The sequence below is a fragment of the Ursus maritimus genome, unplaced genomic scaffold (assembly GCF_017311325.1).
Source record: "Ursus maritimus isolate PB19 unplaced genomic scaffold, ASM1731132v1 scaffold_17, whole genome shotgun sequence".
NCBI lineage: Eukaryota > Metazoa > Chordata > Mammalia > Carnivora > Ursidae > Ursus > Ursus maritimus.
In genome coordinates this window covers 46614477-46626146 of record NW_024424119.1, presented here as the reverse complement: position 1 = coordinate 46626146, position 11670 = coordinate 46614477, and the positions used below count along the sequence as shown (strand labels likewise).

The following is an 11670-nucleotide window of genomic DNA, read 5'->3' as shown; positions in this document are numbered from 1 at the left end:
TGCATTGCTGCAGGCTTTGCAGATGGAGGATGGGGCAATGAGCTAAGGGAGGCAGGCAGCCTCTAGCTGGAAAAAACAAGGACACGGAGTCTCCCCTAGAGCCTCCAGAAGGAACACAATCCTGTCGACACCTTGATGTGAAGGCTTCTGCCCTCCTGAACTGTGCGATAATTAATTTGTGTTGTTTTAAGCCATTAAGTTTGTGGTATTTTGTTACATCAGCAATCAGTAACTAATGCCAGCACTTACAAATATCGTCGCGTGTAATCCCCACCACTCCATAAGGGAGGGGGGTACTGTTATTATCCCCATTTTTCAGATAAGGAAACTGAGGCAAGGAGAGGTTAATAAGTCTCCTAGGACCAAACAGCTAGAATGTGAAGTGACAGAAGCAGGCTTTGCACCTCTGCAGGCTGACTCCAGGGCCAGCCACCTGGGCCTCTGAAGTGCTCCCGAGTCACCCTGCCCCTCCTCTGTCAGCCACTGGAGGCCGGTCATGGCCCACTCCCATGCACGCATCGTGATACATCCAGACCACACTTCCCAGGCTGCAGTGGGCTTTCCAGACACCAGCAGGGCTCGGCAGTCAAAAGAACATGTGCCCCTGCACCTGCAGGTGATCTCTCCAACTCCACCCTTAGTTTTCTCGCTTGCGCCTCCTTATCCCTCCTATGACTCACTTCAAGCTTTGGGCCCAGGAACTTACCCCTGGTCCGCTCACCCAGGAACCAGGCCCACAGCCAGCCTCAGGCCCTCTGTTGGTCCCCCTCCCCCCCCCACACCGTGCTCCCACCTGCTGGGAGAGGCTGCGTCACTGCACACTCCCTAAAGCCAGCACTGTCTCTGCCAAGGCCACCCTCTGCCCCCGCCCCAGTGGAACATCTGTGTTCTATTCCTTGTTGGGAACAAGTTGTGCTTGAAGCCCAGGGCAGGGGGTGAATGAAAGAGAGGATGGCCATTTGCTGAGCTGTGCTCTGTGCCCCAAACCAACGGTACTCATTAAACCCACAGCTCTTGCTTATTTTACTTTTAAAGAATAATAACTAGTGTGGCTTTGTATTTGCTCAGCCTGAAAGACCTCTCCACCCACCCCTCGTATCCAAATTTGCCTTCATTTTGCCCCATGAGAGCACTCTTCTTAAGAAAACAACAACAGAGCCCTGGAAAATCAAGATACCAGTGCTATGCAATAAAATCCAGTCCTCTTGAGTGTACCGTGTGATGAATACCGGGAAATGTATACAGTCGTGTGACCGCTACAGCAAAGGGGGTGAGCGTTTCTACACTGGAAAAAGCTTCCTTGTGCCCTGGCTAGGCAGTCTCCCCGACTGCAGCCCCAGGCAGCCACTGATCTTTCTGTCACCCGCATGTTGCCTTTTCCAGAATCTCGTAAGAATGGAGTCCTAGTATGTACTGTTTGACTTCTTTCATTTGGCATAATGCTTTCGAGGTTCCTCCACATGATTGCTTTTGTTCATATTTTAGTCCGTCTGATTGCCAGGGAGCGTTGCAGAGTATGGATAGAGCACACTTTGCGTTTCCACTCACCGTTGGGTGGCTATTTGGATTGCTTCCAGCTTGGGCTATTATGAATAAAGCTACCCTGAACATCACATGCACACGCAGACGGGCGTTTCAGGTTCGCTTGGGCAGATTCCTAGGAATAGAATATGTGGGTTGTACGCTTACCTTACAGGCATGGTTTGCAAGAAAGTTGCATTTTACGCGTGACTTAACTTTGTGATACACTTGCATGGATTTTTCCAAAGCGGCTGTACCATTTTGTTCTTCCACATCCTCGCCAAAACTTGGTATTATCATTCCCTTTTGCACTTTACCCATCTTGTGAGTCGATAGTGTATTTCACTGTGGTATTTCTTATAATTTGCATTTCTGGGATGACTGGTGATGTTGAGCATCTTTTCATAGCCTTATTTGTCATTTATATAGCTCCCTTTGTGAAGTATCTGTTCATTATTTTCCCCATTTTATTAGGCGGCTTGTCTTATTTATTGAATTGTAAGAGTTCTTTATATATTCCAGATACAAGCCCTTTCTAGATAATGCATTTTGGAAAGAATTTTCTGCCGATCTCCCAGGGGCTTATTCTTGATAAGAGATAGTGATCTGGCGTGGGAAGAGCCCTGTGGCCATGCCACTCCCTCGCTGTGCCTTCCTGGGCAGATTCTTTCCCCTCTGTGAGCCTCGTTTCTTCATCAGTCAAATGGGAACAAAAAAACCTCTTCTGCCTTCCTCACAGTGTCGTTAGGGGCCTGAGAAGAACTGTGATCATGAAAGCGTTTTGTAAACTCCTCAGACCTATAAACGGGTCAACAGTATTGTCCAGTTGCTGTTGAATACTCAGTCTTGTCTGTGTTGCTGCCCTCGGGCTGTCCATCATCTGGAAGGGACGGCGTGCAGGGCAGACGTGCCTCGGTCGGTCACGAGAGGATGGCTGAGGAGGGAGGTAGATGGGAGTTGTGAGGAGAGGCCCCCTGGGCTTCAGGAGGAGGGAGGTGTTCAGTCATGCCTCTAGCACGTCCCGAGTGTCTCCTCTGTAATAGACACTGCCCAACACGGGGAGCACAACTGTGACCCTCACAGACCCCCTCCCCCAGCCCAGTGAGGACAACCAAAGAGTGAATGATGGTTGGAAAGCTGGGTGGAACATATCCTGACAGAAGAGACAGCCGCGCTGCCCAGGATCGCAGCAGAGGCCTTGATCCTGTTTTAAAGGAGGGTCCCGGAAGGGCTGATGCTCGAAAGGTGGGAAGGAGTCAGCCAGGCAGAAGGAACAGCATGTGCCAGGTCATGCGGGCCAGCCCCGCTCCTGCCCTGGCAGATCCTGGTGCTTTGCAGAGAGCCCCAGTGGTGGCCACTGGGACCCCCATCACATCTGGTGACGTGGTTGTTGTTTCCAGGATCACCCTGAGGTGGCTGAGGCTGAAGTTGGGTGCCCCTTTGCTGGTGTTGGCTGCTCCTACAAGGTAAGCATCTGGGTGTGAGAAAGGAGAGGGGGCTCCTACAGTCCTGGAGCTCTGGATCTCCTCACTGCAGGCCCTTCCAGATTTTCCCATCAAGCTACTCCTCCGGGTGTCCCTAACATTAACCACTCTTCAGAGCAACAAATCCCACTAGTAAATCCTCTCCATACGCAGGGAAGTTCTGCTGAATGTCTCACCTGAGCACTGTAGCTGCACTGAAATAAGCCCCCCCCCCAACCTCCCTGTCCCTCTCCGTGGTCCTGAATTACCGCGGCGCTCATGGACAGGGCAGAGCTGTTGCTCCAGAGACTGGGACACGCACGGCTCACCCAGGGCATGTCTGATGCCAGGGTCCTCGTCCAGATCCCTCTTGTGACACACAAAGCATCTTCCCTTTTGCTGGGGGAATGGACCTGATTTTCTTTGGCAGTCTTTGGGTTCCCGAACTCTCCCCCGCTCCCTGGTTCTCCTCAACCTCCTCTGTTTTCACTGACCAGCCCCGCTCTCTTGGCAGGGGAGCGTGAAGCTCCTGCAGGAGCATGAGGTCGCCTCCCAGACCACCCACCTCAACCTGCTGTTGGGGTTCCTGAAACAGCGCAAGGCCCAGGAAGGCTCCGGCCTGGGGTCCGGGCCCATGGCCCTGGAGCAGAATCTGTCAGACCTGCAGCTGCAGGCGGCCGTGGAGGTGGCGGGGGACCTGGAAGTGGACTGCTACCGGGCGCCCCGCTCCGAGAGCCAGGACGAGCTGGCCCTGCAGCACTTCATGAAGGAGAAGCTCCTGGCTGAGCTGGAGGAGAAGTTGCGCGTGTTTGAGAACATCGTCGCTGTCCTCAACAAGGAGGTGGAGGCCTCCCACCTGGCGTTAGCGGCCTCCATCCACCAGAGCCAGCTCGACCGGGAGCACATCCTGAGCTTGGAGCAGCGGGTGAGTGTGGGAGGCAAGCTCCCGTTCCGGGAGGGCTCAGGGGGGCCCCTTGGCCCTGTCTTGTCTTCAGAACAGTGGACCGGCAGCCTTCCTCCTGAGCATTCTCCCAGCTCGGAGCAGACACTTCCCCCCGCCCACCCTGCCCCGGCCATCCCCCCACCATCGAAAAGAATCTGTCCCTTGTTCCAAGACCCTCTAGGAAGAGCACTGAGTCCCAGGTTATAGTCCAGGTCAAACTCCCCCTGTCCGGTGTGCTTCATTGCCTTGGCTTGAACCTCTCCTGTGATAGGACACTCCCTTCCCAAGCATTTCATTTCCCTGGGGGACGTTTTTCACGATGAGAAAGTTCTTCCTTATGCTGAACTAAAATCAGCCTCTCTGAGTCTTCCCAGCATTGTTCCTGGCCCTACGTTTCAGGGCCCACTGAACAAATCTGCCTTCCAGTCCCTGTGGAGGCTCTTTAGAGAGAAGTAGTCACTGAATGTTTCCTTCTTGCAGCTCAGCACCCCCAGTGCCTTCACCCCTTCCTCAGAGCACCTGGCTCTGTGCTGTCCTTATAGGCTCTGGCTCAGTGTCTGAAGGATTCCACACACTCAGAGTGGTGCTCCCAGACCAATTCCAGATAGTCCACCTATCTGACAGTTCTTGGTTGAGCAGGACTATGCCCTCCCTTATTCCAGAGCTTATACTTTTCCTAATACAACCAGTCACCATGCTGATAATGCTTTTTTTTTTCCCCTGTCCAGCAACATTCTGTCACTGCCTCATGTTTTGTTGGGCCTGGATTTTAGTTCCAGCTCCACCATTGCTGTGTGGGTCTGGGCAAGTTGCTTCCCCTCCCAGAACTACAGCTTCTCCATCAGGAGTATTAGGGATTCAGTTTCCTCTAAGGACACCCACTTCCATGCCTGCCTTCCCAGCTGAGCACACCCAAGACTAAGCCTGTATTTTTTCAAGCGTTCATGGGGGAGCGCACCAGAAGAGCACGGCAGTGCCTATAGTGACTGAGTAAAGCCTTTAGTTATGTAACTCTTGCCCCAGTGAGAAGGTGGGCTCCCTGAGGCCGGCAGCCATGTCTTCAGTGCATCAGGAACCTTCCTGGCTCTAGTCCCACGCACACCACGCAAGGCCTGAAGACAGAGAGAAAATGAGCATGGGCCCAGCCTTCGTTAGGGGAAACCGTCTCTCTGATAGGAAGGGCAGAAAGCCGTATCTTAAGAAACTGCTGGAAGTGCCCTGCAGAACACCTCTGAGAGAGACCAGAAGAGCTGGGGCAGTAGTGAGAGGCTTCCCAGAAGAGGGCTACGTGAGCCAGGTTCCTGATGAATAAAGAGCAGTCGGCCAGTGGAGAAGAAAGGCCACGGGGTTCCAGGCAGGAGGGACAGCACGGACATAGGCAGATGCGTGTGCCTGAGGGAGGCGTGGTCAGGAAGGCATATTGGGGGCAGGTCTATCTCTGTACCCTACCGTCCCCACCCCGTCCCCAAGCTGTGCTCTGGTGCCCCCTGGCTGAATGGGCTTCCCCACAGGTGGTGGAGCTGCAGGAGACACTGGCTCAGAAAGACCAGGCCCTGGGCAAGCTGGAGCAGAGCCTCCGCCTCATGGAGGAGGCCTCCTTTGACGGCACCTTCCTCTGGAAGATCACCAATGTCACCAGGCGCTGCCACGAGTCAGCCTGTGGCAGGACCGTCAGCCTCTTCTCCCCAGGTACCAGCTCCCCAGGGGCGCAGACCAGCAGGGGGAGGCAGGCTTCCCCGGGCCTGGGAAACCAGCAGGGCCAGAGGCCAGCTCCCTGACTGCTGGCCCGTGTCTGTGTGCATTCGGGCCACGCTGGGAGCGAGGAGGTGGCAGGCTCCCCGCTCAGCCACACGGAGCATGGGCTGTTTGAACCGGGCATGCCTTCTGCCTCCCTGACGTCGGTCATATTCTGCAAATGGGAATAAGATTGTTGGCCACTTCTGTGGATCTCAGATGTGACAGAGAGAGTGCTCTGAGCCAGAGCTTGTGGAAATGAGAGGGGTGCAGAGGATACCCTGCCCCGGCCCTCAGAGAGCCAGTGGTCTGAAATAAGGCCCCTGGAGAATGAGGTGAAACGTGCGTTCGTGGGTCGTAACATGAGAGTGAGTGCTCTGTGAATCCGCGCGGTTCTCCTTCATTGCTGGGGCCTCCGGGCCTGGCGCGGTGTCGTGCGAGGAATAGTTACTCAGGAGATGTGTCTCTTGTTTTTGGGGTTTGTTTTTTTTTTTAAAGATGTTATTTATTTGAGAGAGAGAGAGTGAGCAAAAGAGCGAGCCCATGAGCAGGGGCAGAGGGAGAAGGAGAAGCAGGCTCCCTTCTGAGCAGGGAGCCCGACGTGGGGCTGGATCCCAGGACCCTGGGATCGTGACCTGAGCCCACCTGAGCCACCCAGGCGCCCCAGTAGATGTTTCTCTTAATTGATTGGTCTCCACTGATGTAAGAATGTGTATATTTGCGCATGAAATTCTCAGACCTGCATGCTTTTCCTCTCATTTTAACAGCCCTGTGCATTTTCCCGGGTTCGTACCCTTCCTGTCCATCAGCTCCTCTGACACACCCACCACCGGCAGGGCTGGGATCCAGACAGGCACTGGTGTTTGCCCCAGGCCACAGAGCAGGGCTGGCTCCCACAGCCAGACCCCTGTCCTCCGGAGCAGCCCGTTTCATGGGGTGGCCTCACCTCCTCCACAGAGCCCTTCCCCCCTCCCGCCCCCCGCCCTTCTTTCCAAAGAGGAAAAAAAGAAGCAGTGTCTCTGACTTCCTGTTCTACCAAAATGTAAGGGGACAGATGAGTCAGATTGTCAGCCCGACCTTCCTCCCCCTCTTCCGGCCTGCTCCCCCACCTTGTCCCCCCTCAACCCTTCCCAGAGGGCCCCTTGCAGTGACAGCCAGTGGCACCCACACTTGGATGGTCCTTTCAGCTGCCCACGGAGAGAGCCCACAGGTCCCCCGGCATAATCAGCAGGGGCTGATTCATCCCCCTGGGGCCTTCGCCAAGGTGGCTAGCAGAACTGTGAGCTGCCCCAGGCTCCCCCAGCCTTCAGTGGTTGGGGCTGCTTGGCCTAGGGCAACAGAGCGAAGTCAGTGTTGTGAGGCAAGAGACCAGGCCCAGCCCCTTCCCCTCGCTGGGCTTGGTTTCCCCACTGCAGAATGCAGGTTCGTTAAATCAGAAGTGGTGCCAGGGCCAGCAGCATCACCGTCCCCTGTTAGAGATGCACGTTCTCAGTTCTCGCCGGGCACTCGTGAGTCAAACTCCAGGCCCGGCTATCTGTGATGCGGACGGCTGGCTGACACCCTTGGGCTAGATGATCGCCAAGAGCCTGGTTGGTTCTCCTTGCCGCTCTAGAATCGAGAGGAGTGCTGCACTCCAGCCCCAGACTTCTTCGTGTTGAGCCACTGACCTTGGGCATCCCTAACCGTAGGCCCCGGTTACCTGGTCCGCTCGTGCGACACCATCCAGCTCCCTCAGTGCTGACTCTGCCTTCCACATTTCAGCTTTCTACACTGCCAAGTACGGCTACAAGCTATGCCTGCGCCTCTACCTGAACGGGGACGGGACAGGAAAGAGGACCCACCTGTCGCTCTTCATCGTGATCATGCTGCCCTGGCCTTTCCGGAACAAGGTATGGGCTGGGCAGGGGAGGGGGCGAGCCCGGGCCCTGGTCCTCTCTGCGTTTTCAGTTTCACCTTTTATAAAACACGAGCCTGAGTCCGTATCTAGTACCCGGGGCTTCATGAGTCCAGGGGCTAAAATGCCTGCAGCAGCGCCCCAGGAAGGCAGGTAGCAATGATGTTCCCACGCTGTAAGTAAGGAAAACTGCCTGGAGGAGGTGCTGTGGGGCTAGCCTGAACTGGCAGCGATTTCAGAGAAAGTGAACGAGGCAGATACCACCACACCCCTCTGAGAGTGGCCAAAACACTAGCAACACCAGGTGTTGGCGAGCATGTGGAACAGCCAGGACTCTCATTCACGGCTGGCTGGAATGCAAGACGGAAGATAGTTCGGCAGTTTCTGGCAAAACGAAACATACTCTCATCTTATGACCCAGAAGCCACCCTCCTTGGTATTTACCCAGATGAGTTGAAAACTTTGGTTCTCAAGAACCTGCACAGAGAGGCTTATAGCAGTTCCATGGATAAATTGCCAAAACTTGGAAGGAGCCAAGATGCCCTTCACTGGGAGAGCGGATGCATGAACTGCAGGGCATTGAGGCAGCGGAATATTGTCAGTGCTAAAAAGACATGCGCGATCAGGCCATGGAAAGCCCTAGAGGACCTGTAGAGGCCTATCCCTGAGTGAAAGACACCGGTCTGGAAGGGCACGCGCAGACTGCATGATCCCAGCTCTGGGACGCTCTGGGCAAGGCACACGGTGGAGACCGGGAGAGATGGGCAGCTGCCAGGGGTTGAGGGGAGGGAGGGGGCGGAGGCAGAGCACAGCGTATTTTTAGGGCAGTGAAACTCTTCTGTGTGCTCGAATTGTGGGTACGTGTCATCGCACATCTGTCCAAACGCAGAGAATGCACACACTGTGGGTGACCCCGGAGGTAAAGCGTGGACTTCGGGTGACTCCCGTTGGGTCCATCGCTTGTAGCAAACGCGCTTCTCTGGTGGGGGCTGCCGGCCGGGGGCAGGGGCAGGGGCTGTGTGGGAGCAGAGGGTGTGCGGGAAATCTCTACAGTTCCCATTCACTTGTGCTGCACGCCAAAAAACAAAATCTATTACAAATATTTAGAAGGACGACAGGAGCAGGGAGGCAAGGCCTTCCCTCCAGGTGAACCAGCCAAGGGGGAGGGGAAGGAAGGGGTGGGGCCAAGAACACAGGCCTCAGCTAGGGTGGAAGGAGGTCAGGGCACACAGGTGGGGCAGGGTGGGGATGCCACAGTGGTCTGGATATGAGTCATTCGGTCACTGGTTCCCAGGCCTACCAGGGAGGGTTTTAAAATACCCAACGGCTGGGTCTCACTCCAGTACATGGTGAGGCCTGAGCGTCAGGGTTCTTGAAAACCTTCCCAGAGCCTTCTAAAGTGCAGCCCAATCTAAGAGCCGCTTGGCCAGCTGAGTGTTTCGGGGACATGCGCCAGAGAAGGGGGTCTGTGTCACTTTGAGATCCTCAGCATCTCAGGGTACACACTCGTGTTGCTGGACACGGATTGACAGCCCCTCCGGATGAGGCCTGTCTGTTTTTGTCCCTCCGCCCTGCCCCGGAGATCCCAGCTATAGCTGATGGATCAGACATTCCAGAGCAGGACGGGGCTCCATAGGTTATGGGGTCTGGCCTCCTTGTCAGTGCCTGGTCCCACTGTTAGCCCCCGCCATCCAACCAGAGTTGACCGTGGCTCTGAACTCGCCCCTTGCTGGTGGATGGAACATCTGATCCCTACTCACAGGCCAGCCCTTGAAGACTTCCATTCCAGAGGGCCTTGCTGCACACCCAACGTGATCCTTACTTCACTTCTTTGACTCCTAATCAGCCTGAGTTGGGGTCAGAGATGCTGTACAGGGGTCCCCCGGTGCTGCTGCTCAGGCCCTGACCCCCAGGTGCCCCCCGCCACACAGGTCACCTTCATGCTGCTCGACCAGAACCACCGCGAGCACGCCATCGACGCCTTCCGGCCCGACCTGAGCTCAGCGTCCTTCCAGCGGCCCCAGAGTGAGACCAACGTGGCCAGCGGCTGCCCGCTCTTCTTCCCCCTCAACAGGCTGCAGTCGCCCAAGCACGCCTACGTGAAGGATGACACCATGTTCCTCAAGTGCATCGTGGAGACGAGTGCTTAGGGCGGGGAGGGCCGTGCCAGCCGCACCTGGCTCCCGAGGGAGTGCCGAGTGCACTGGGGGGTTGGGGCCTATCCGTGGCACCCAGGATCCCAGGGCACTGCGATGGGCGGGGCCGGCACGATCTGAGCAGGACTGACAGACTGACCGTGGCTGGCCATCAGCTTCGGCGGCGGGGCCCTGGGCTGGGCCCACAAAGGTCTGGAAGGAGGCGGTAGCAGGATTGTTGTCCTCTGCACTGAGCATACGACACTGGAGGCCTGGGACCCACTCCAGCCCTGAATGTTGAGGCAGCCTGTGACCAAGATGGGGAGGAAGGAGGGACCGGCCTGGGGCCTGGATGGTGAGCATGGGCAGGAGGCAAGAAGCTCTCTGAGCAAAGCCACTCTCTGGACAGGAAGGTCTCTGTACTGGGTGGGGGGTGGGGGTGGCATCAAGTTGGGACTTGGATTTGAAGACCTTGAGGTTCCTTCCAGCCCAGAAAGGCTCCAGTTCTGGGCCTCCTGGTGCAGGAGAGGCCTAGGGCTGCAAGGGTTCTGGAAACATTCCGGAGCCTTGCGGCCTCCAGGTTCATCAGCCACTTTCACTGCCACCACGTGGCTGGGCCGTCTGCGCAGCATCTGCCACCCTGGGTCCGGCAGCTCCGTTCCCCAGCGGGCGGGGCCCCACACAGGCCTGTGTCCTGTGCCTCCGCTGGCAGGACTCCCCTTCACCTCCTCCAGGCAAAACCAGGTCCTCAGCTCCCAGGAACAGCTGGAAGACAGGTGGAGAAGGAGGGGTCCGTAAGCCCTCTGCTCTCCCTCCCTCAGAGGCCCCACCTTCGGCGCTTTCCAGAATCTCATGTCACCTAATTAACCACGGTATTTCCTTCTTTCAGTTCACTGATTGTGGCCTCTGAGCCACTGAGCGGTGGTTGTCCTTTTAAATATGTATAAAACCAAAGAAAGTGATTGTTTTAATGTCTGTTGAGGTTTTCATGCAGTGCCTGGTTGTGGGAGTTGGTTTGAGCTGTGCCAAATTTGAAAAGCCCATTACCGAGTCCTGGGTGGTGCTGTCAGTCTCACAGAGGACGGCCCCGGCCGGCAGGAGCATCCCTTCTGGGCTCGGGCTCCTCCTCTCTGTGCAGGGGGTAACCTCCCCAGTCTGCCTCCCATGCTGGGTCCTGAGAACCTCAAAGGGGACGCCATGCCGAAGAGGCGGCGGAAGAGCCCCAGCATTGCTGCCTGCCTGGCCTGGCCCACACTTGTCTTCCCACCGTGCAGGCCTCACACACCCAATTTCTGCAGGGACCCTCCCCTGGCTTCCCAGAGACCCTGAGCCTTCATGTGGCCGCCCAGGGCTCCAGCTCGGGACCTCACTCCTCTGCCCACCAGCCTTCCTACAGCTTACTCGCCCTCTGCTTGCAAGGCTGCGGTAGACTTCACTGCTCACACCTGCAGTGTTCTCATCTGTAAAATGGGTCAGCAGCCCTGCCCGTTCTCCCTAGCTCAGCGCCTGTAACATATCAGAAAACCCAGATCCAACCTGGGCCCAAACCTAGTATCCCGTTGTGCCTGAGCCTCTTTATTTGAAAATGGGGGGCAGCCCTCTCCCTGGCCCTGCCCCTGCCCAGCTCACGGGGTTTTCACGAGGCCCAAATACAACAAGGGAACACACTAGTGCTTTGTATGTGCCATGGCACCTTGCCACGCGTGGCGGGCTACAGACGTGTCAGGGCTTTTTCTTGCCCCCACTGCTGACAGCCAGTCAGCAGCGGAGACGGACCTGCTTTCCCTTGACGAGTGGGAAGAGCAAGTAAGGGTCTGGCCCAGCGAGTTCTGGGAGCTTCTGCCTCAGCACCTGTATCCTGGCAAATCCATCTTCATCCCTGCTCGCTGAGTGCTGAGCTCATGGAATTGAGGACAGGCTGCTACCGAAGACAGCAACTACTCTTGCCTTTGCTCGCTTGTTTCCAACGGGAAGAGACAC

At 56.3% G+C, this 11670-nt stretch overlaps 1 protein-coding gene across 5 annotated transcripts in view; it reads left to right on the top strand.

Moving 5' to 3' along the window:
* TRAF1 (TNF receptor associated factor 1) overlaps positions 1-10652 on the top strand; it is a 21263-nt gene extending 10611 nt beyond the window's left edge. For all 5 annotated transcript variants that reach the window (XM_040631810.1, XM_040631809.1, XM_040631807.1 and 2 more), the window contains 5 exons: positions 2922-2987; positions 3499-3909; positions 5439-5616; positions 7423-7550; positions 9487-10652. In XM_040631810.1, coding sequence (XP_040487744.1) covers positions 2922-2987; positions 3499-3909; positions 5439-5616; positions 7423-7550; positions 9487-9705 — 1002 coding nt within the window. In that variant the 3' untranslated portion in view covers positions 9706-10652. The remainder of the gene's footprint in view (positions 1-2921; positions 2988-3498; positions 3910-5438; positions 5617-7422; positions 7551-9486) is intronic.
* Positions 10653-11670: the final 1018 nt, after the last annotated feature.